The sequence below is a fragment of the Balaenoptera borealis genome (assembly GCF_965194805.1).
Source record: "Balaenoptera borealis genome assembly, chromosome: 1".
Classification (NCBI taxonomy): domain Eukaryota; kingdom Metazoa; phylum Chordata; class Mammalia; order Artiodactyla; family Balaenopteridae; genus Balaenoptera; species Balaenoptera borealis.
Window position 1 is genome coordinate 154996125 of NC_138860.1, and position 25893 is coordinate 155022017.

The 25893-nt window shown below is 45.7% G+C and overlaps 1 protein-coding gene across 16 annotated transcripts in view; it reads right to left on the reverse strand.

Moving 5' to 3' along the window:
• Positions 1-25893, reverse strand: part of LOC309618222 (uncharacterized protein) — a 221892-nt gene that overhangs the window by 75307 nt on the left and 120692 nt on the right. For 2 of the 16 annotated variants that reach the window (XR_014238354.1, XM_082371654.1), the window contains 2 exons: positions 25226-25316; positions 3357-8888 (listed from right to left, as the gene is read on the reverse strand). The exons of 4 other annotated variants lie outside the window; for them this stretch is intronic. Coding sequence is in view for 11 of the 12 variants with exons in the window: in XM_082371654.1 (XP_082227780.1) it covers positions 8884-8888; positions 25226-25316 (96 nt within the window). In the remaining variant the exon portion in view is untranslated. 10 more of the 16 variants (XM_082371661.1, XM_082371668.1, XM_082371675.1 and 7 more) reach the window with 8 other exon arrangements.

The window sequence follows — 25893 nt, forward strand, 5'->3', positions numbered from 1 at the left end:
ATGGTGCAAGGTATGAACCTAACTTTATATTTTTTCCACATGGCCAACCAGTGACCCCAACTACATGTATTGAATAGTTAATCATTTCCCCCACTGATTTTGGAGGCCAGTTTTTTCAAGTACTAAACTCCCATATGTATATTCACTTCTATTTCTGGACTTTCTATTATGCTTGATTGGCTTGTCTTGCTATTCATCCATCCGTTCCTCACTATTTCAGTTACTGAGACTTTTAATATATTTTAATATCTGGTAGAATTAGTCCCTTGATATTACTCTTCTTTTCAGAGTTTTCCTGAGTATTTTGTTTCTTTATTTTTTCACATGAACTTTGGAATCAGTTCGTTTGGTTTTTTAAAAAAGACTGTTGGTATTTCATTGGGATGGCATTAAATTTAGAAATTAATTTCGAGAAAATTGACGTCTTTATGATGATGAGTCTTCCTAGCTAAAAGCATGGTCTTTGCATTTATTCAAAAGTCTTCTTTGTTTCCTTGAAAGTGTTTCAACATTTTCTTTGTACAGGTCTTGCTCCTACATGTTAACTTCATTACAAAGTAGTTGATTTGGTTGTTGTTGCTGTTGTTATTGTAATGACAATTGTAATTGAATTACAATGCAATACAATTGTATTGTAATGTAATCTCCTTGTAAATGAGATCTTTTCATTCAGTGTATCTCCTTAATGGTTATATTTATACATGAAAGTAAATGATTCTTGCTTACTAACTTTACATATCCATCTTACTAAATCCTCTTACTCTTGGTAACAGTTTTTCAGCAGTTTCTTTAGATTTTCCAGAACTACAATCATCTGCAAATAGTGATATCTTGACATGTTTTTACACCTCTATTTTTTCCAGCTTTTACACCTCTATTTTCCAGCTTTTACACCTCTATTTTTTTTCTTTCGTCCCATTGCATCATCTAGTGGTATTGGGGTCTTGGGGAAGCCCACCAAATAATAATTTTCTTTGCCCAAATTCTGAACTAATTGAAAGTAACACAGATGGAGGCCAAAATATCACTTTATTGCCTGTAACGTTTAGGTATTAGAAAATGTGGCTTCTATCTGACTTACCCACTCATTTATAAGCAGCACTGGCCTGGGAGCCTCACCAGCTGTATGCCATGGGCTCTGGCATGTAGTGTTTTTATCAAAATTAAATTTCTAAATATTCTACAATTTGGGGTTTTTTTTCTCTTTGACCTAAGGCTTTGTTATTGTTGTTGTTGTCTGATTTAATTTCTAGGTAGAGGGACCCTTTGTTTGCTCATTTTAGAATTAAATTTCTAATTTAAACTTCTTGTAACCAGAGAATATTGTTCAAACTATTTTTACTTCTTGCAATTTTTCAAGGTTTTCTTTGTGGCTTAATATTAATTTTAATGAATATTTAATGGGCAATTGAAAAAAATAGGTGGATTATCTATTTTAGAATATACATTTAAAAATAATATTTAGTCTTCTCTATCCTTAATTATTTCTTATCCACTTGCCTCATCATGTCCTAACATTGCTACATTAAATCTCCCATTACTGGTGTATTTATAGTTATTTCTCCTCATGTCCCCTATAGTTTCAGTTTTATGAATGTTGATGCTAACATTATCTTGTGCATAGATAGATCTTCCTAACTGTTATGGACAACACTTCCTGGTATTCATATGCTTGTGTAGTCCCCTCCCACTGTATACCAGGGTTGGACTTCATGACCAACAGAATACGGCAGAAGTGATGATACACGTCACTTCTGAGAATAGGTTATGAAAGATACCATGACTTTCACCTTGGGCTCTCTCTCTCTCTCTCTTTCTTCCCCCAGCCCGCACCCCCTCTGTCCACCCCCGCTTCATCCCCTTGTCGTTTGCTATGTGGAAGCCAGCTGCCACGTTTGAACAGGCCCACGTGATGAGGAACTGAAGCTTCCTGCCAACAGCCAGGTGAATGAGCTTGGAAGTGGATCTGCCAGTACCGGGGAAGCCTTCAGCTGCCTGCAGCCCTGGGCCAACAGTTTGACTGCGGCTTCTTCAGAGACTCTCAGCCAGAACCACCCAGCAAAGCTGCTCCAGATTTCCCAATCTTCAGAAATTCTATGTGGTAATAAATGCTTATTGTTTTAAACTGCTAAGTTTTAGGGTAATTTGATATGCACCCATAGATAACTAATAAATATGTTCATTGTACATTGCAAAGTTTACATGATCATTTGCTTGTCTTTGACTCATTTAATGCTTTTTGGCCTGAAGTCCTTGGTTTCTGATTATGTCTACTTTCTTTGTGCCTGCATTTGACTGATACATTTTTGCCAAAACTTTTATTTTCAGCCTCTCTGAATGACTTTGCTTTAGATGTGCCTCTCTTACACTGCATAGAATTCTTTTTTTTGTGATTTAATCTGAAAATCTTTTTCTTTTAATAGATGACTTTGGCCTGTTCACTAATTGATATGACCAATATGTTTAGTCTTGGTTTCTGCACATTGTTCAATATTGAAGTTATTCTCAAGTTCTTTACTATGTGATCTCTTTGCTTTATTTTGTGTGTGTGAAGTTATTCTGATAGCTAGAAAAAAAATTTATTTTTGTATTAGCAGTTACACTTATAACTTTATATAACTCCTTTGGTTCTTTATTTCTTTAAATAGCATCTACTAGTTGTCTCCTATGAACAATGGTAAAAATTAGTGTGCTGCTTTCTTCCACTTTTCCCTCCTCTCCTCCACCCCTCAATTTCTGTCAATACTATTATAATTTTAGTGTATACTCTGTGCAATTAAATATGCATATACTTCATTCGATTTGTCAGCTTCAAAATATATGCTTTTACTGTCTGTTATAAAAGTTGAGACAAACAGCAAATACTCTAGCTCCAACCTTTTTACTCCTATTCCTCACACAGTTTATATCAGTTGTGTCATTTCTGTATTTTTAGAATGCAATGTATTTTGTTCTTCAGCCTAATCTTCACAGTTTTTAGTTTTGTAGTCTTTTTGCTGTAATTTTCCTAATTTACTATTGATTGATCATCCTGAAATCATGCACATTTGTTTGTCTATAGCCTTTAAAATTAAAGGGTTAATAATTGAAGTTCAGTTGGGATGGATATAAAAATTCTTAGGTTTCATTTTCTTTCTTTGAAGCTGTTATTTTCTTTCTTGCAGATGTTATTCCACTGTCTGATAACATTAAAAGTTAACTTGATTTACTACAAACAATAAATGCTGGAGAGGGTGTGGAGAAAAGGGAACCCTCTTGCACTGTTAGTGGGAATGTAAATTGATACAGCCACTATGGAGAACAGTATGGAGGTTCTTTAAAAAGCTAAAAATAAAAAAATTAAAAAAAAAAAAAAGCTAAAAATAGAACTACCATACAATACAGCAATCCCACTACTGGGCATATACCCTGAGAAAACCATAATTCAAAAAGAGTCATGTACCACAATGTGCATTGCAGCACTATTTACGATAGCTAGGACATGGAAGCAACCTAAGTGTCCATCAACAGATGAATGGATAAAGAAGATGTGGCACATATATACAATGGAATATTACTCAGCCATAAAAAGAAGCGAAACTGAGTTATTTGTAGTGAGGTGGATGGACCTAGAGTCTGTCATACAGAGTGAAGTAAGTCAGAAAGAGAAAAACAAATACCGTATGCTAACACATATATATGGAATCTAAAAAAAAAAAAAAGGTCTGATGAAGCTAGGGGCAGGACAGGAATAAAGACGCAGATGTAGAGAATGGACTTGAGGACACGGGGAGGGGGAAGGGTAAGCTGGGACGAAGTGAGAGAGTGGCATGGACATATATACACTACCAAATGTAAAATAGATAGCTAGTGGGAAGCAGCTACATCGCACAGGGAGATCAGTTCGGTGCTTTGTGACCACCTAGAGGGGTGGGATAGGGAGGGTGGGAGTGAGATGCAAGAGGGAGGGGATACAGGGATATATGTATACATATAGCTGATTCACTTTGTAGTACAGCAGAAACTAACACAACATTGTAAAGCAATTATACTCCAATAAAGATGTTAAAAAAAATAATGATTCTGAATGCAAAAAAAAAAAGTTAACTTGATTTAGCCTGAGTCTATTCTGATCTTTTTCCCTCTTATGCATGACCCTGGGTTGCCAAAATATTCTTTATCTTTAAACTAGAATAAACTTACTAAGCTATGTCTTGGTATTATCATTCTGGATAAATATGTAGAATCAAGTCAACTTTATTTCATGAAAAGTTTTCTTGAATTAAACCTTTAAATATTTATTAGGTGCTATTATTTTGGTTGCTTGCTTTGGGGACTCCAAAAGTACATAAGTTGAATCTTCATTATCTATTTTCTATATTAATCATTTTCTCTCAAATCCTTTTTTTAAATATCTTTTTTTCTGTTTCATTTTGTTTGCTTTTCTCTTCTTTATTCTCTGGGTCACTGTGCTTTTTTCAATGTCCATTCTCCTTTGTGCTCTTTCTAAGCCGTCTTCATTTCTGAATGACCTTTTTTTTTTCTTCTACTCCTTTCTTGAATTTTGCCAGCTCACGTATTATTTTCTCCTATGACCTTGTTCTTTCTTCCCTGCATTCTTTCATCTTTGCTTTGTTGTTGTACTTCATAGAAACAATTGCTTTATTAAGATTTTTGAAATCCATGATGTTTGGTCACAATTTTCATCAGCTCTTTGGCAACCTTTCTCTGGGGAGAAGTCTTTGCCCTTTAATAAACTTTTCTGAGTATTTTTCTCTTAGTATCTTTGTATTGATGCTTTGTTAGATTCTTGTTATTACTCCTTATAATAGCACTAAAGATCCTTGTTAGCACTAAATGAGTTGGATTCAGCTTCCCTGGACTTTCCATTAACAGAAAGATGCTTTGGTCAGGGAAAAAAAGGGGTAGCAAGATAGAATTCCAGCGTGGCTGGTTTTCACAAGAAGTCTTCTCTGCTGCCACAGAAACAAAATGCTTCCACAAAGGGGTTTATCCTTATGAATCTTTAGGTAGCCCTGGATCCTCAGCTTTTCTCAACCAAATCAGATCCAAGAAGGCTTTTCCCTTTAGCCCATTTCACTCCAGTCATTGCACCTGTTTTGGAAAACAGGAAATATAGTTTTTCTCTCTCTGGATATACCCCTTACCTTTAGGGAAAATATGTTTCCCTAGCTAACTCATCAAAGAAATCTTTCTCTGAGCTGCTTTCTCTTCATTTCCTCCTATTTATTTTCTTCCTAATCGCAGCTTCTTTGGACTGTTCTTACACATATTTGGGAGTCTTGGATAATACCTGTCCTCAAGTTTTGCCAAAAGTAGAGTTTGCTTTTTGATTCTTTTTGTTGCTTTTGGATGGTTTCTAGGAGAAGGAGAAAAATGCTGATTTACACAATCATATCTATTCCAGATGTACACAATGTCTTAATTACTAAGGTTTTAAAATGTCTTACTTTTTGCTAGGGAAAATTTAACTGCCTTATCCTTTTTCTTCAATTGTTTAACTGTTACTAAATCTTAACTTTCCATATACATTTTAGAATGACCTTTTTAAAAATTATACACACACACACACACGATGTTGAGACTTTGATTTTAATTTCAATAAATGTATTATTAATTTAGAGAAAACTGATATTTTTATAGCATTGACTCTTCCTATCCATTAATATGTCTCTTCATTTATTTATCTTATTTAATATTTTTAAATAAAAATTTGGGGGCTTTGGGGGTGGTTTATTTGTTTGCTTTACATTTTGTTCTTCCAAACATCTTTTTTTTTCAAATTGAGATATAATTGACATATAACATTATATTACTTTCAGGTACAATGATTCGGTATTTGTACACATTGTGAAATGATCACCACAATAAGTCTAGTTAACATCAGTCTACATACATAGTTACAAAAAAAATTTTTTTCTTGCAGTGAAAACTTTTAAGATCTATTCTCTTAGCAACTTTCAAATATGCGATATAGTATTTTTTTTAATTAATTAATTAATTTATTTATTTATTGGCTGTGTTGGGTCTTCGTTTCTGTGTGAGGACTTTCTCTAGTTGCGGCGAGCAGGGGCCACTCTTCATCGCAGTGCGCAGGCCTCTCACTATCGCGGCCTCTCTTGTTGCGGAGCACAGGCTCCAGACGCACAGGCTCAGTAGTTGTGGCTCACGGGCCCAGTTGCTCCGCGGCATGTGGGATCTTCCCAGACCAGGGCTCGAACCCGTGTCCCCTGCATTGGCAGGCAGATTCTCAACCACTGTGCCACCAGGGAAGCCTGCAATATAGTATTATTAACTATAGTCACCATGATGTACATTACATCCCCATAACTTATTTGTTTTATAACTAGAAGTTTGTCTCTTTTAACTCCCTTCACCCATGGCATCCCCCCAGTCCCCACCCCCTGGTAAGCACCAATCTGTTCTCTGTATTTCTGAGTTTGTTTTTGTTTTGTTTAGACTACACATATAGATGAGATCATACAGTATTTGTCTTCTCCGTCTGACTTATTTCACTTAGCATAATGCCATCCATGTTGTCACAATGGCAACATTTCTTTTTTTTTAAGTGGCTGACTATGTATATACATAGACTACTTTTTATTTATCCATTCATCCATCACTGGGCCCTTGTTTCCATGTCTCTCCATTTATTTTGATTTTCTTTAATACCTTAAAATAAAGTTTCATAATTATCACCCTAAACATCTCTTACATCTTTTGTTAGATTTATTCCTAAGTACCTTATGTTTTCAGTTCACATTATAAATGCAGCTTTTTTAAAATTTCATTTTTAATACTTTGCTGTGGCATATAAGAACACAACTGATTTTTGTATATTGATCTTATTTATATTCAGCAAATTTGCTGAGCTCCTGTTCATTTTAATAGTTTGTCTGCAGATGCTCTAGATTCCTGTATAGATCATTATATTCTATCATAATCATAATCATAATCATCTGGTTTTTATTCTTTGTCTTGCCTTACTATTTTGGCTATGAATTCTAGTACAATGTCGAATAGAAGCAGCAAGAGCAGACATTCTTGACTAATTCCTGGTAGAAATCATTTTTCGGTTAAGAAATACCCTGTACAATAATAGTTTACTGAGAGTCTTATCATAAATAGGTACAAAATTTTACCAAATGCTTTTCCTAAATCCATTGAGATAATTGTTTTTCTTTTTCTTTTTTATAATTAATTTATTTATTTTTTGGCTGCATTGGGACTTCGTCGCTGCACACAGGCTTTCTCTAGTTGAGTTGAGCGGGGGCTACTCTTCATTGTGGTGTGTGGGCTTCTCATTGCGGTGGCTTCTCTTGTTGAGGGGCACAGGCTCTAGGCGTGTGGGCTCAGTAGTTGTGGCTCACCGGCTCTAGAGCGCAGGCTCAGTAGTTGTGGTGCATGGACTTAGTTGCTCCGCGGCATGTGGGATCTTCCCGGAGCAGGGATCAAACCCACGTGCCCCGCATTGTCAGGCAGATTCTTAACCACTGTGCCATGGGGGCAGTCCCTTGCTTTTTCTTTTAATTTGCTAATATTTTAGATTGAGTTAGTAGATTTCAAAATGCTACATCATCTTTGCATTAATGAAATAAACATAACTGGTCACAATGTGTTATTAATAAATATTGCTTGATTTGGCAATTCAGGGATCATTCATCAATCTTATTTATGTTCACAATATCTTTTTAATACCCTTTATTTTTGGTATTTCTGAGTCCATATGTTTTATGGGTGTCTTGGGTAAATAGCACATAGCCAGGGTAAGGGCAGAGAATTGATTTTTTCATTTTTACCCAATATGAAAATCCTTACCTTTTAACTGGAGATTTTAGTTCATTTACATTTATGGGGTTCCTGGTATATTTGGATTTATGTCTACCACATTATTTTCTGCTTCCTGCTTTCCATGTTTCTCCTCTGCTTTTTTTTTTAAGTTTTTTTTTGATGTGGACCATTTTTAAAGTCTTTATTGAGTTTGATACAATATTGCTTCTGTTTTTATGTTTTGGTTTTTTGGCCATGAGGCATGTGGGATCTTAGCTTCCCCGACCAGGGATCGAACCCACACCCCTTGCATTGGAATGTGAAGTCTTAACCACTGGACCACCACGGAAGTCCCCTCCTCTGCTTCTTTTTTAATATTCTCTTTCTGTCTTCTTTTGAATTAATCAAGGTTTTTCTTTAATTTGTTTTCTTCTTTACTGGTTAATAAGTTATAATTTTATTTCTATTTTTTTTTTTTACTAGCTACCCTTAACTTTTTAATATGCATACTTTTAAAAAACTAAAATTTCAAAAAAATTTTTAAAGTATTTTTCCCTCCCCTCCAACTACAGAAAGACTTCAGAATGCTTCCAATTAAATCACTCTTCCTCCCTTCTTAAATTATATTACTATACAGAATATGTGTTCTACCTTGCTATTTTACCCCCAAATTGGTAATAATTCTTAACATTATACTATTATCATTTGATACAGTCAGTGTATAAATTTATCTTCATATTTACTTTCCTTTTTCCAGCATTTTTTTCATCACACTTCTTCCTTCTGGGTTCAATATCTTTCTTCCCAAATATGTGCTTTAGAAGGTCCTTCAGAAGATTTTTGGTGATAAACTCTCTCATATCTAGGATCTCCCCTTGTTTCTCCTCTAACAACTACTTAAACCTGCCCCCATGCTCCCTATATCCCACTTTATCTCTCTGGGGACACTTACTATGTTTATTTTAAATTCTTGATCCTTCTGGTCCATTAACTGTCTTCCTCAGGTGCAATCATCTACACCTCAGAGTGAGGACTGGCAGGGGCCAGGGAGATGGAGTGCTCAGGGGCCAAGCCATCCCCTGTACGTGTTATTATCACTGTCACTGGTGTTTTCTATCCTGCAATGGCAACAGGAAAGGCAGTGACCCATCAAGGACAATGTGAGGGAGACTCAAGGATGCCACGTAATCCTCTCCCCAGCCTGCCCCCTGTCCGTGGCTCCTGCACTCCCCTGCTGCAGTATTCTACCCACCACTCACACCTCCAGGACCCTACCACCTTCTACATCCCCAGGGGGTCCTCACAGTTTTTATCATTTAAAAACAATCCATATCTTGCTGAATCTGTGGCATCTCCAAGGCTCAGTTTGGGGGAGGGATCCAGCATCTGGCCTTATTTTTTCATCTTGTCAGATATCAGGCTGTGTGTTTGGGTTTGTGTGTTCCCAGAATATCTATTCACACACATCTCCCCCAGTCAGTCATGAGCTCCCTGAGAATAGAGGTCATGTCTGTTAAGCCCTTGAACCCTCACATCTGACACAGACCTTGACACATCATAAGGACATGGGGGAGCAGAGTTCTTAGGAGAGCCCCAGGTCTGCCACTTACTAACTCCAGGATTTCAGGAAGGTTAGTTTACTTCTCTATGTTTCAGATTTCTTGTCTATAAAATGAGAATTAGATGAGAACATGCATATAAAATAGTTAACTTAATGTTTGACCCATAGGAAGCTCTCAACAAATGATAGCTATTACTATACAATACTCAGAAATGTTTGTTAATTAAATAAATCCTATATTGAGTGTCTACTACATGAAGAGAGCACTGTGAGGCCTTGGGGATGTTTAGAATATGTGTCAAGATTTCTGCCCTAAATAATTTGCAATATTATCAGAGACTAGGCTCATGACACAAGTAAGCAGTAATACACACACGGTTTCTAATAAAAGACTGAAGCTATTATCAATGGGTCCATGGGGTTGAGGAGATAAGAGGCCTAAGTTCTCATCCCATCTGGTCACTCTCTTTCTCTGTGATATGACTTTGTCCTGTTCTACTTTGGGCCTCTTTTTCTCCCACTGGCAAAATGAGAAGCTGGATCCCAAGCATGACAATCTGAGCTCATACACAGCCACTGAATTAATCTCTAACTCTTCTGCAGCTCCTTACAGGGATAAAGTACTAGATCAAACCAGGATAAGTGATGAGTGAGTGTGTCCATTAGGTTCCCTACAGGAAACAGATGGCTCAACCAGAGGGTTAATTGTTGGGAATTTAATGAAGGTCTATTTACAGAGGTGTGGGCAGGTGTAGAGGAACCAACATGGTATAGTGAAGTCTTGAGGGACAAGACTTTAGCATCCCTGTCCCCTCAAGGGAGGTACTAGTGAGAGTTATAGCCATGGGAGAGGGGCTGCCTGACAGGGAGGGAAGCAGTGAATACCCCAGCCTCCAACCCCAGCCCTCCGTTTCTTGCTGGAGTCTTCCATTGGCTGAACACAAACTGAAGCCATGGGACAAGGGAGCCCAGGTGACGCAGTCCATAACGTCAGACTCCTGGGACACAGAGCAAGGCAGAGGATGGACTGGGGAGAGTCACGGAGAGGGTGGGGGAAAAAAAGAGAATAACTGGCTCAGTGAGTGAGAATCAATTTATTAAATGCCTACTATGTTCCAGAAACTGTGCTGTACACACACTGGGTCTTTCATTCCCTTAATAACCCTGTAAGATGATATCCTTGCCCAGCCTACAGATAGGAAACTAAGGCAGAGAACAAATATACCTGCCCAAAGTCACATACTGAGTGAACGACAGAGCTGGGACTTGAACCTGGATCTATGTGGCACGAAGGCCCCTGCCCTTTCCAGCACATCATGGCATCACCCCAAAGCCATGTGAGGCCATGTGTGAGGGCTGCTGGGCTGAGAGACAGGGGCAGTGCCTGACTCCAGGACTAGGTCTGAGCTCTTTCTCCCTTGACAGAGATGTCCTCTGTGAAAGCCAGAACTTTCCCATCAATTGCACTGTCATTTGGGCCTTGTTTCTTTTTAAAGCAAAAAGTGGATCAGAAATGGTCTCATTTGATGGTCTGCTTTCCAACTGTTGCTTTTTTAATCAACCCAAACCTCAGCTCTGGGGTCATAAGAGGATCATATGTTTCTTGTATTTCTTTAGCATCCTAATCAGGTCCCAGTCAGCTCTGTAACACATTCCCAACTCCCACAGCCCCCCACAAAGCCACAGCAAACCCCCGAAGAGGCCTGTCACCCACACAGAGCTTCACAACCTTCCAAAGTCTCCACGCAGGCTCCCAGGATCCACATCACCCTACACACACCCAGCACGAAGTCCGACACACCAGACACTCTCATGCAGGGCACACACAGCCCGCGCAAGCACACGCATAGGTATCACAGACACGTGTGCTCACACAGACCCACCCACACTCTGACTCACAGACACACAAGGCAACACCCACTCTCACACACATTCACCTCGAGTAATAAAACCCAGAAACCAGAGCCGCAGGCCCTGGAGCCAAATCTTCGGACTCCCTGAAGGGTAGCACGGAGGCAGGCCTCGCCCATCTCTGAGCCCCGAGGACACAGTCTTCCGCCTGGCCTTTGAGGTAGAGAGACTTACAAGTTTAATGGTGGCTTTAATCACCTTTCATTATAGACATTTTGGGGTCATGTTTTTCTGAACAAAAACGGAGTCTATTTCCTTTTGAAAATTCTAAATAAACATCCACGGGGGTTTCATAGCTTCCCAGAATAAAGGTTTTGCTCTGATGAGAAAAGCTGCAACGCCACCTCCATTCTCCAAGTGCCCCTGTGACCAGCGGTGCCCCACAGAGGGTCAGGGTTCAGCCTGTGCGCTGCCGGGATCATGGCACTCATCGCTCTGTGTCATGGATGAGCTCTTCAGGAGCACGGTCCAGCACTTATTTGGCCAAAAAAGAGAAGAAGGCCCAGAGGGGGATGCAGCTGCCAAGGTCAGCCAGGCACTCTGTGAGGGCAGTGCTGTCAGATTTGGGGTGCAGGACCCTGAGGTGTGCCGAGATTTCATGTTTGGGGAGGTGATGCTGAAGATTTCTCTGAGTGTCCTCATCTCTAAAACAGGGATCAGAACGGTGGTTATATCGGAGTGCAAATGTGATATATGTGTTGCATCAGGTGCATAATAAGGGCTCACAAAGCGAGCACGCACGCTCACATGCACAGCCGGTGTGACTTTTTAGTTTGAGAAGTAACGTGGCTCCCTGACAGATCTTAAGAGCAGGGGTCTGGGTTGTGGCCCCGCCCAGGCGTGACCACAGAGCCCAGGAAGAACGTCGGTGAGTGCCCAGGGAGGGTCGTCATGGGCCCGAGCTGGCCACTCGTCCCTGGGCTCCCCGCACCCCAGGCCCGGCTCCTCTGCACTTCTGGAGTCAAGCTGCTGAAATGACTGTCCATCTTGGGGCCTTATGGGTACCGTCAGGTTTATAATGGCTCGATTTTAACGACCTCGGCTGTCGGGTCTACAGGCAGGGACTCAGGGGCTGGGAGAGTGTCTGTTGCCCAGAGCGCGGCCAGGTAATATAGGCCAAGTCAGGAGGAAAGAGACAAACCAGGGTTCTGCCCCAAGGAGGGCAGGTGGGTGAGAGCATCAGACACTTGTCATGTGACACCGTAACAGCAACTATGACAGTGTTGGCCTGTGTTTTCTGTATCAGTGCCATTAAGGGCTGCACGGGCTGTGGACTAGCCATCACTTGGGAGCGGGTGAGAAATGCAAATTATTTACCCCAGACCTGCCAGATCAGGATTTGTGGGGCTGGGACACAGTAGTTTGTTTTAACAAGCCCTCCAGGGGATGCATGCTAGCGTTTCAGGACCATTGTTCTATATTATCTCCTTTATCCCTATTTTCCAAAAGAAGAAACTGAGGCTTAAATAGATTAAGGTCTTAAAGCTAGAGAAGTAACAGAAACAACACTCCAATACGGATATAACTGACTCTTCCCTCTCCCTTGGGTAATGTTGAGTTCCTTGGCTTAAAGGTGGGCAAGTGGGAGCTGGTCACCCTTACTTGCGGTGGGCCCTCCTGCCTAAGTGGTCACCAGTGGCCTTGGCATCTGGCCTGTGACTTGGAGTCTAAACTCTAAGCTTAACCAGGGAAGTCCACGTCGGTGAGTTGGGAAGGGATGAAGACTGGGTGGACACGCGTGCAGAGGAGAGAAGTGGACCCACTGGGAGCCCCTGCCAGCTGCCCCAAGCTGTGCCTTCCCTGGTGCTCCTCTCCCTGGCAGATCTCCTGCTCCTGCTCAGATGCCAGGGGTGAAGCTCATGCCCTGGGCCAGCACACCAGAGCTACCCAAGAGCATGGCTGCTCTGGCTCTTTTCTCTGTGCCCAGGGCCTAGCTCGGGGCCTGGCACCAAGTGGGTACTCCGTGAAGCTGCATGGTCAAGTAAAGCAGTGACTGGCTAAATGGCTATGGAAGACATCATGGAAGGCCCTGCAGACCTTAAGTGGCATAAATATGTGGAGAAGTGGGAGGTAGTGGGAAAGGTGCTCCTGGTGAAAGCTGCAGCCTGGGGAAAGGCAGTGTGAGACTGCAGAGGGTATTGTTGCAGCTTCTCTCAAGTGCTTACAAGATAAGAAATTCAAAGGTAGATTTGGCAGCCATGGGGAAGGCCCGCACTACCAAAAGGTGGAGCAGGAGGGGGGGGTTGATTCTACAGGTTCTGGGGAGCCAAGGAGGGCATTAGAACAGGGAAGCGGTGGGATCATATGGAGTCTTGGGCTGGAGAGGGACGGAGCAGCAGCTCCTGTATCCCGAAGCCTATCCTGCACCAAGCGCTGTGCCTGCTCCCTGCCCAAGGACCACCCATTTTAGAGCTGAGGCTCAGGGCGTCCAGCTCAAGGGAGCACAGCTAGGAAGAGGTGAAGCAAAATTCACACCCGGCTCTGTCCGACTCCAGAGCCCAGGCTCTCACTCCTCTCCTACTGCCCCATCGCTGAGTTGCCTCCAAGGGCAGGATCCCGGGCACCCGGCTTCGAGATCATTGGGAAGCAGACGTTCCATGCCTTCTGCCTGGAGTGTGAAGTCAGTGCTGGAACCCCAGCACTCATGGACACTCCCAGGCTGTGAGCCTCTTGGGGTGGGCTGTGTGGGTGGCGGGGGGGCCGGGCTGTATGGTGGAAGCAGGTGGTGGACATGCCCAGGAAAGGAAGGTCTGGGGCATGGAGGAGCAGAAGCGGGCTGAGAAGTGAAGCATGTCCCCAGAGCCCTTGGCAGGACTGCGGGTGCAGGCGCTCTACTGTCCTGACGCTGAGCTCTGAGGCCTGGACTTCCGGAGCCACTCTGTTCCTGGCGGGCAGAGCCACCCCTGCTTCCCTGCCCGGGAAGGGGCGGGCGGGCGTCCACTGCGGAGGAGCCAGGAGCGTGGGGTCAGGGGAAGCTGGTTTCAGCCTGTCAGAGGGACCAGAGGCCTCAATGATTTCCTGGATTCCACGAGACAAAGAGACGTGAGAGAAAAAGAGAGACAAACCGAGAGCCACGGAGACGGAGGACAAGCGAGGAGCCCGCAGAGACGGCCGGGAGAGGCTCGGAGGTACGCGCCGTCCGCACTGCGCCCCACGCCGCTCGGCCGCGCGGCAAACTGGAAACAGCTGCGGAGGTTTTGGGTTTCCGCCCGGCCTCCCCCTGGCCCCTGGCTCGGGCCCACCCGAGCAGCTCCTCTTAATCCCGCTCTCTCTCGGGAAGCTGCGCTGTGAAAATCCTCGGCCCTGCCCGGGCAGGTCAGCCGTGGGCTGGCGGCGGCACGCCGGGTGGGAGGGCGCCGGCGGCTGCTGCTCCCCGGCCGCCCGGCCCTTCCGTGAGCGGCCGGCTCCACCGCGCTCCTGCCCGCGGGGCCCCCACTGCCTCATCCCATAGCCAGGCTGATCGTGCCTCCCACGCCGGGATCAGGGGGTCCTAGTGAGGGTTTAATGGAAAGTGCCCCAGGCGTTCCCTGGCACCTGGCGGGTGCTCCCAGAACCTTCACTGGTCCCTTTCTTGCTATGATGCGCCACCCCCAGGGGGCGCCTTTTTCTAATTGGCACAAAGCTATTTTAAGGCCAGTGGCGGCTTTGCCTCCTCTTCTCGCTCACTCTCCGAGCTCAGTCCCCTGGAACACAGACCCAGCGGGCTTCCCCCAGAGGGCATGACTCACCACTCCAGCTCATCACGCACTTCTTGAGGCCCTACTGTGTGCCGTCCTGCGCTGGATCCCGCTCAGTGCCTGCCCTCAGGAGCTCAGAGACATAATCTTGTTCAACTGGGTCACAGGGCTTTGCCTCTGGAGTTTGGAGGTCAGATAAGCCTCATTGTCCATTCTGAGCTCAAGACGAGAAGGCATCCAGGTTAATCCATCGTCCAGAGAGGGCAAGGGGCTTCCGCAAGGTCACACAGCAGGTCTGTGACAGAGCTGGGCCTCTGGGCCATGCCTCCTGCCCTCCAGTCAAGGCTTTGTTTTTTGTTTTCTTATGAGCACTGAGCCGTCTCCTTCACTCAGCCAAATTGGGATTGAAGTCCCTGCCTCAGCCAACAGCCAGGGCTGCCGCCAGCTCCAGAAGTCACTCACTCGGCGAGGCTTTCTGGAGTCCCTTTGCCTCCGCCCTGGACGCTGCTACACGGCCGGAGCAGCACAGGTTGGGGCAGCACACGCGGTGGGCAGAGCCCCCAGCCGGGAGGCAGCACCACAGGGTCGACTAGGGCCCCCATGTCCCTGCTGCGGACTGAGGTCAGCGTTAGTCTAGGAGGGAGGACCTCTGAGGCCCTTGACAGCCCTGACACGCTGACCCCTCACCTCCGGCCCTCAACCCCCCAGCACCTTCCTGCCACCCACATCAAATGAGTCTCTGCAGAACACCGCCTGTCAGAGAGAACGGGGTCCCCAGAGAGCAGGTCTGCTCCTCCAGACCTCCCCGCCTCTGTATCGCTCCTGGGTGTGCACACACAGCACAGAATCTCACAACACCCCACACGAGGTGACACACACGTGCACATTCACCTCACACACACACGCACAATCACTGCACAGTTTCGTGCTTGTGCACGTGTGGTCTCACGCAATCTCCCACTCACCTATACTCAGTGTCACACACGTCCTCTTGTTCACACACACGTCCTCTCGTTCACACACACAACCTCACGCTCTTACACACCTCTCCTGTGTCCCCCCATTTGTCTCACTCTCCCTGGGTGCCCATGGCCAGCACGGCTAAGGGTGACCCTGGCAGCCTCTCCCTGCCATCCGCCTGGATTCCCAGCAGTGCCCGCGGCCTGCTCCTGCCTGGCCTTCTCCTCTCCGCAGGGGCTGGCCTGGTGCGGATGGCTCCGGGGGGACATGTGGCAGCAGGGCGTGTGGCTAAGCAGGCCAGTCCCAGGCCAGATGCGGGCCCGCTGCTTCACAGCTCCCAGAACAGGAGCTCATGGTTCCTCCACAGGCCGAAGGCTGGTGGCGTTCTTACAGATGTCACCCACGCCCCCCTCCATCCCGCCCTGCCCAGCAACCTGCCAGCGACCCCCCGGCAGAAGAGAGAAATCATCCGCATACCTCCCCCCCTAAGCCCTGCCTTAGACTCACACCGGCCAGTCCTCACTCATACCAGGGGGTCCCTCCCAAAACCTGCTCTGAGCATGTCACCCCTGCATCAAATGCCATTCCTGGCTTCCCTTCTGTTGCTGGGAAAACCCAACTCCCTCTCCTGGATTCCATGCCTGACCCAGCCTCCTGCTTCTGCCTCAGGTGAGGCAGTCACCGCCCGCATTTCACACACACACACACACACACACACACACACACACACTTTCAAAAGCAGATTTATCATGAGGTTGGTGATGTCTAAGTCTCAGGACCCCACACTCACACCATCCTCTAAGGTGCTCTTTTCTGGGGACACGGGAGGGAGGCAGCGGCCCCAGCCACACACAAGAAGCCCTGGGCTCAGTGTCTCCACCTCAACACTGAGGATAACCTACCACGCGTGGCCTGCCTGCCTTACAGAGCTGGTGTGAGGGTGTAGTGATGGCCTTTTGGAAACTGTAAAGGGCTGTGCATGTGGAGGCATCACTTATTATGAGCAGCTGCTAGTAAGAACTTGTCCCTTAGACAGTCTCTCCCACGGGCCCTGGGCCAGAGCAAGGACCCCGAAAGAGCCCAGGCTCTGCCGTTCCCTCGCTGGGTGACTTCAGGCGGGCTCGTCCTCCTTTACACTCAGGGTCTCAGTTTCCTAACCAGCAGAGTAGCAGGATGGGCCTGGATGAGCTGTACTCTTCCTCCCATTTCTCACCGTTGAGGGGTCCAGGGATCCATGTTGCAGGTAAGCGAGCCATAGGAGCTCAGAGAATCCACTCACAAATTCACACCTCGCTTCCCGCGTGAGGCCACTGAACTATTCAGCCGCAGACAGCAACTGTCCACCCCACGCCCCCTCCATGTGCAGGCTGCGGGCCAGGCACTGAAGCTGTAGCAAATGAACACGGTGGACACCATCCCTGCCCATGACAGCTTACAGTCTATCAGGCAAGAAGAGAAACTGACGAAGTAAATTACCAGTGCACAGAGTATCATGAAAAAGCGCAGAAAGCGACTGGAGATTGTAACAGGCAGATCTCTCCCGTGTTGGGGGGTCAGGGGAGCCCCCCCCCCCAGCCTCCCCATGGCCCTGGAAAAATTATGCTCAAGGAGACCTGAAAGTGAATAGATGGCTTAGGTAGGGGGAGAAGTAGGAGGGAAAAAATCCAGAAACCACAGAGAAGGGCTGCGTGGCTGGAGATGGTGAGGATGAAGGAGTGATGGAGGGGATGCAACTAGACTCCTAGCTGTGGAGGTGGGAAGCTGAGGGAGAGCCCATGCGCTGGGCTCTGTTTCTCCATGAATAGGAGGTCAGGGCGTCTGCTGGGACGGTTCAGGTTGGAACAGTGCGCTAGGACTGCAGCCTGCCTATGGGCCACTGAACCATGTAGAGTGCTCCATTAAACTCTTTGCTTTCTACTCCCTCCCAGGCCCTGTACTGGGCACTGGAGCTCATGTGGGAAGTTCTCTAAAGACTCTTCTCTGCTTGTTTGTTTTCTTTTGTGGGACCAAGATTGGAGGTCTGGCCCCTTCAGGAACGCAAGGCAGTAAAACGGCCCACCATGTGCAGTTGTACAGGTTGTTCACTGTCCAAGACACCCTGCCAAGGGGCTGAGTGGAGGCTGAAATTCAGCTCTTGTTCTGCTCCCCAAGCTATGTGCTCTGCCATGAGGCTGTGTCTTCTGCGGGGGGAAAAAGAGGGCTCCTCTTTCTAATTTGCACAGAGATACCATCCGCTCTCCATCAGCTGAACTATGAGCACCCTGGGCTGCGCCTGGGGCACTTTTTCTAATTCTCACAAGGTGTGTGGGCACCACCAGCTTTGGGAGTGAGTCAAGAAAGCTGAGATGTGCCTCCTTTTCAAAGATTCTAAGGAATGAGAAGGTTGGGCATCAAGGCAGCTCAGCATCTCCCCCAGGAGAGAAGTGTAAGCACAGGCTGGAGGTTTTTCATAGAAAGAAAGCTAGTTGGTACCCAGGATGAAGGTCAAAGAAATATGAGCCTGAGAAATCCTCCAGTTTAGAGTCCTTACTGTTAAAACTAGGAGGGACCACTAGGCCATCTTATTCCAGCCCCCCATTTTTCATGTGAGACATCAGAGGACAAGAGGAGTCGTGTGGTTTCCCTGGAGTCACACAGCGGTATTCAAGACAGTGCTAGGCCTCCCAACTCCCAGAACTGAGTTTCTCCACCACACCCCTGCCTGGCCCATCCCAGGGAATCCTCATTTGAGCCCCTCAGGACAGGGGTAAGGCCCATCTCTTCCAGGGTCCCCAGTACAGGCACACACACTCATTAACACATAGGCATGCACACACGCACACGCACGCATGATTTTGGTGGCCTGGTGGTTGCCTCCAGCGTAGGACAAGGGCCAGGTTCCCTGTTCACCAGACTGTAAATCTTGGTGCCACTGAGTGGGCTCCAGAACCTTCTACACCACGCCCTAAGGAATTGAAACTCGATTTTGTTCTTATCTAAATATGTTCCTGTGCCTTATCTCACAGGAAACAAATTAGCACCCGTCCCAGGAGGCTGAGGGGCCCAGGGGACATGCTGAGCTTCCCAAGGCAACACTTCCAAAACATGGGGGTCCCAAGGGAGGGAAAGGATGAGACAGCCTCAGGCTTCTCACAGGCCGCCAGCTCCCACCACCACCTCCTCCTTTCCCCAAACTGGACCCACACCGGTTCTCAGCGGAAGTATGATTAATTGGGAAGGGATGCGTCAACTTAATGGGAGACCTGCAAGTTTACAGATGGGCTTCTTTCTTGTTCTTGCTGTCACTGGTGTTTTTAAGCCATGATTTTTCTCCATCTCAGCCATTTTTCTCCATTCTGTTTATTTCTTTATCTCTACATTTCAGCATGTCTGGGAGGCTGGAAGAAAGAGGCCACTGCTAGTCAGGGTCACCTAACCCACAGCAGATGAGACGCTGCCAACATATTGGCATGTAAGGAGGAACACCAAAATAGTATATGTGACTTATTCTTTTTTAACCTTTTTGTTGTAAAATAACAGGAAACTACACAAAAACAGACAGTTCAGTGAATCATTATAAGGTGAACACACCTGATCTTAGCAAGATCAAGAAATGGAACGGTGCCAGCGGCCCCAGGAGCCCCTCTGAGTGTCTCATCCCAATCACAATTCTCTCTCTTCCCCAAAACTAACCAAAATCTTCACTTTTATAATTATCACTTTCTTGTTTTTCCTTATAATTTTATCACTCAAATGTACATCCCTAGACACTGTCATTTAGTTGTGCCCATTTTCTATATTTGGCATATCCCTTAGGTCTCTCCTAATCCCCAGCTTTCCACCTCCATCTCTTACCTTTCCTGAAAATTTATCTGCTGAGGAACCCTGGCTCTCTGACCTACAGAGGGTCCACACTCTGGAGTCTGCTGATTGAATACTCATGGTGCCATTCACCATGTGTATTTGTCCTTTGCCTTTCCTTCAAATCTGTGGCTGGATCCAGAGAGTAGATCAGGCTCCGGCTCCAACCTCTTTGGCAAGATGACAGGTGGGCTGTGCTGTTTCACCAGAAGCATATAAAGTCTGGCTGTGTCTCTTTCTGGGATTGTTAGCACCCACTGATGCTCAGTGCCGAGATCCATTCATTTGTTGGATATTACAAAATGGTGGGTGATACCAGACTCTGTCCTTTTATTGTAAATTCATTAGTTGGAACACTATTATTATGATCTATTAATAATTCCCGTCATTCAAGGTCATGGGTTTGGGTCCTTGAGGGGTGGGTGTCTCAGGGTTGGGAGAAGGGCAATGGTGTGACATGTTTAATCTTGAAATCCCTTTAGTAGCTTAGGATACAAGTCCTGGAAGTACCACAAAGGTGAAGTCCACTCCACCTACCCACCTAGAGCAGGAATCCCCTCTGCAGCCTCCCTAATAGTTGGCTGTTCAGCCCCTGCTTGCATACCTCATGGATCAGGAAGCTCACTACTTCCCAAGTCAAACCATCCCGTTCTTGCCAAAATCTGGCTCTAAGAGGGTCCATCCTCATGCTTTAGAACTGCCTCCATGTGCCCTCCCACAGGGGTCCCGCAGGGCAGGTCTGCTCCCTCTACCAGGGAATGGCCCTTCAAAGACTCCTCCTCCAGGAAGTCTTCCCAGCTGCTCCTCTCCCTCTTCCTCCTCTTCTGGCTGTAATTTCACATAAGATCCAAAGCTTTGGTGCTGTGATTGATGTTTGCTCAAAATTCCAAAGCAGGCTTATCTACAATTTTCAAAAGGCTGATGCTCATTTGGAGGCAATCGGGCCCAAGTGTCAAACACTAATGCTTCATCTCCCAGTCCGGTCTCACCACAACCTTGCTGCTGACCACAGCAAAAAAAAAAAAGCTCATGGGCCAGTCTTTCATTGTTTAACCCCCTCCACATCCACACCAAGAAGCCACATTTCACAGACACCCAGATATGAGACAGCAGAGATGGACAAGGCAGCCAAACTACCTCTTCTCCTGGCGCTTGACACAACCAGACAACATGAATCAAAAATAAAATCATTCCAACACACACACAAAAGGGGTCAAATTGTAAATGAAAGTTGCTTTTGAAAGGGAGGTCTTAAAGCCATCATCTTCCCTTATCCTCTTGGGGCCCCCAGTGTCCCCCTCAGTTAGTGACATCACCTTCCACCCAGACTCTCCAACGCATAACCTGAGTCATCCCCAAACCTTCCCTTGCTCTCAGCCCCACATTCAGTTACTCACCAAATCCAGCCACTAGGTACGAGGAACGTCTCTGCAAACACCGTCTAGTCTACACTTTTCCACTTGCTTTGCACCAGCTCTCCCACCAACATAGAATGCACTATCGATCACCCATCAATACCTCTGTTAACACAAGCCTCCCCAGCCTTCAAAGCTCGGTCCACAGCCACCACCCAAGCACCTATCCTGGATCCTGACCCCCTTCAAAAGCAACCCTCTCTCCAGCAGACTCTCAGGGCTGGATTTATGGAATAAATGAGCAGATTCACTAATTCTGGAAACATTTCTTACGCCCCCTTATGTGCCAGACACAATTCTAGGCACTGAGGATCTAATAATAAAAGCAGCAGACAAAATCCCAGTTTATTATAGTCAGCAGAGTCAGACAACGAGAAAAACAAATAAGTAAATTAGATATAGCATATTAAGAAGGTGCTGTGGAGAAAAATAAAACAGGGAAAGGTCTTCTCCTGTGTTGGGGGAGAGAATGAGGGACCTCTCTACCAATGTGACATCAGAGAAAAAGACTTGAAAGAGGGAAGGAGGTGGACCTCTGCAGGTATCTGGGCAAATGAATGAAAGAGGAAATGAATGAGTGAACAAATGAACAAATAATTCACTGAACACAGTGATTAATGAATGAGGGACTCACTGAATGAGTCAATGAACGAGTGGACAAGAAGGTGGGGATTGTGTCTAGTTTATCTGTTATAACGAAGTGAAGCGAAGTGAAGTGAAGTGGTCAAACGACACAGGCTGGAGAGAAGCCACCAGCTATTTCTGTGACTTCTTAGAGCCCATTTAGGAGCTTGAAAATGTGTCTAATGAACTTGTGGAGTGGTTTCAAGGGCCTCCCTTCTTTTTAGAGGTCTCCAAGGGTTCTGCAGGCTACACTCAACGCGCTCACAGCCACGGGGGCTTGGCTATGCTGACAGCGTGGGACGAGGGAGTACCTCCTTGGAGGAGAGCACAGGGCAAGGCTGCAGAGCTGGGTCCAGCTCCGGCTCCGGCTGGTCTCAGTGTCTATCTGAAAAATACTCCCAGCTCGCTCCTCCTCAGAATGGGGATGTAGGCCCCACGTGCCCTACCCGGGCAGGCATGCTGTAAGGTGCACCAAGGACCAGGAAAGGGATGGTGCTGCGGGGCTCGTTTCTTCCATCCCAAGGCGAGGTGTGACGATGCACGTTGGTGGGGCTCCCCATCGACGGCAGGAGGATTATTACTTAAGCTGGGCAGGATCTAGAGTGAATATGAAGGATTCTGCCTCTGCACATCCCTGCCTGGTCAGAATTTTGTCAGTAAGGACATAAAGCGCAGGCTGGAGACACTGAGGGAAGCCCAGAGTTGCAGAGAGATGAGCGGGGATGTGGGATGGCAGAATCAAAGGCACAGAGCAAGGACTAGGGTGTGGTGTGTCACGGGCTCAGCACCAGCCATACGAGGGCAGAGCAGGGCAGCACAGGACAGGGAGAGCATTCCCACCCCCAGGGAGGACAGTCATCTGGAGACAGGATAGCACAGGGCTTACAACTGGGGGCTTTGAAGTCGGACAAACACAGATTCATATCCAAGCTTTGTGGCTTTGAATGAGCTACTTAACCTCTCCGAACTTCAGCTTTCTCTAAAACGGGTACAGTGATGAGTAACAGACGATCAAATGAGACAACATTTATAAAGCACTGAGCATAACACTGGCGCACAGCAAACATTCAGTAGATGATACTCATCATCATTAACATATTCTAATATATTATTGATGATACTAGCATATTGTTTGTTAATAAATAACAAGATATACTATATTACAATGTTAATAATTATCCGAGTCAGCAATGTGTCGGGGCCCACTAAAAAGAGCTAATGTGAGCCCAGACTAAACAGAGGTCAAGTAGGTGCAGAAGAAGGAGGGACTGGACTGGCTTTCCTTTGAGCTGGTTGGTTAGATCCCAGTTGATGGACTGTGTCCAGTCCTGGCCTGCCCCTTGGCAGAACAGAGATAACTGGGATGGATGCAGAGGAAGCAGCTGGGATGTGAGGGGCTGGAAACCCATCCCGTGGGGAGTGGGTGCTGCTCAGCCAGCAGGAGAGGAAGCTGCAGCCATCCTCATCACCCCACAATCTCTAGGGCTGGCCCAGAGCAGATGAGACTGAAGCACCAGGTTGGGTGTCAGAGGGCAGATCTGGGGCTGGGGACAGAGAGGGAGCTACAAGGAGGCAAGTTTCAGCTCTGTGTGAGGAAGAACTTTCCTTCAGGTCAATGAGACCACTTCCCAGGGACCAGCTCTGTAGGGAGAGCGCTCCCCAACACCACAGCTATGTCAAAAGATGCTGAGACAAGCCCTGCCTTACCAAGAGGGGGTTCTCCCCAGGAGAGAGGTTGGTCTCCATCAACACTTAGCCTGACCTGACGGTCTCTGACTCATGACACATCTGCCCTTGTTGGAATCTTGGGAGTATAGACATTACTCATCCATCCAACCATTCATGAATTCATCCATTTATTCATTCCTATATGTCTGTGGTCAGTGCCAAGGATATAGCAAGCATCAGCTCTGCCTTCCTGGGGTTTACATTCCAGAGCAGCGGCTCTCAAACTCGTATATGAATTATTCAAGAAGGGACAATTTGAATAGCCACCTGCAAAAGAATGTAGTTGGATCTTTACTTCACATCATATACAAAAATTAACTCAAATTGGATGAAAGGCCTAAATGTAAAAGCCAAAACTGTAAAACTCTTAGAAGAAAGCACAAGGTAAATCTTCATGACCTTGGATTTGTCAGTGGTTTCTCAGCTATGAAACCAAAAGCACAAGCAACAAAAGAAAAAATAAAAGACGTCATCAAAATATAAAACTTTTGTGCTTCAAAGGACACCAACAAAAGTGAAAAGACAACCCACAGAATGGGAGAAAATATTTGAAAATCATATAATTGCTAAGGCACTTGTATCTAGAACACATAAAGAACACTTGAGGGAATCCCCTGGCAGTCCAGTGGTTAGGACTCTGTGCTTTCAGCCATGGCCCACCCGGGTTCAATCCCTGGTCAAGGAACTTAGATCCCACAAGCCACATGGAGCAGCCAAAAAACAAACAAACACTTGAAACTCAAAAATTAATAACCCATTTTAAAAGGAATGAAGGATCTGAAAAGACATTTCTCCTAATAACATATACAAATGGCCAACAAGCACTTAAAAAGACATTCAACATCATTAGTCAACAGGGAAATGCAAATCAAAACCATAATGAGATACCACTTCATACCCAATACCATGCCCACAATCAAAAAGTCAGATACTAACAAGTGTTAACAAGGATGTGGAAAAATCAGAACCCTCATATGCTGCAGGTAGGAATACAAAATAGTGCAGCCACTATGGAAAGCAGTCTGGCACTTCTTCAAAAATTTAAACATAGGGTTATCATTTGACCCAACAAATCCACTCCTAGGTATAGATCCAAGAAAAATGAAAACATATGTCCACACAAAAACTTGTACATGAATGTTCATAGCAGTATTACATCAAATATACATCAACAGATGAATAGATAAGCAAAATGTGGTATACCTTTTCAGTGGAATATTATTTGGCCGTAAAAAGTAATGAAGTACTGATACATGCTACAACATAGATGAACCTTGAAAACTTTATGCGAAGTGAAAGAAGGCAGATACAAAGGACCACATATTATATGACTCCATGCATACGAAATGTCCAGAATAAGCAATAGATAGAGACAGAAATTAGATTCATGGTTGTTTAGGACTGTGGAAATGGGTGAGGTGTTCTGAAATAGATTGTGGTGATGGTTACATCACTCTGTGAATATACTAAAAAGAACTGAATGGTGTCCCGTAAGTGACTGGATTATTTGATACATGAATTATATCTCAATAAAGCTGTTACCAAAAGGGAATCACCCAAGGTATATTCTGCCAGAGCTACAGGCCCATAGGTTTGGATTTAAAGCTGCCTGGGGTGGGGTCTGAGCAACAGTGGTTTTAAAGCCCCCCAGGTGGTTCCAATATGTAGCCAAGGTTGAGGACCACTGGTCCTGGGGAACAAATACCTCCCATTTCCTGAAAGTCCACAAGCTGCCTTACCTTCACTACCTCGTGCCGTCTTTACAACCCTATCCCACAGATGTGACAGGTGCAACAGTCTTTTATCCATAACTCTGAAATCCAAGAAGCTCTGAAAAAGAACTTTTCCATAAATTGGCAGAAATTCATTTGGCGTCAAAAAACCCGAGCTGAACCTACATGAAGCTATTTATGGTCTCTATTAATCCTACTTAATGTGAATATCCATACATTTCACTGCAGAAATCATCACCTGTTTGCTTACAGGCTGCTCTCCTTACCCTACTGGGGGTGTTTAATAAAGCATAATGTACACAACAGCACTTTCTAAAACTCTGAAAAATTCCAAACTCCAAACCAGATCTGGACCCAAGCATGTCAGATAAGGGACGGTGGACCTATATGTGTTCCCATTTTACAGAGAGAGGAAACTGAGTCTGAAAAAGGCAAAACAACCTGCGTGAAGTCCCAGAGAGAGGACTCCTACCTGAATCCTTCCTTGCAGCCAGGAAGCCCCTCAGTCTCTTGCCTGCATCCTTCCCTGCTCTCCTTCTTGGCCCACGGACACGTGGGGACTCCTGTTTGCCCAGACATGTGGGCGTCTGCTGCTCCAGGCCCATCTCCAGCCAGCTCCTGGCAGGGCCTCGCCCACCACATGAGGGGCCTGCCCCACCCGAGCAGGAGCTGGA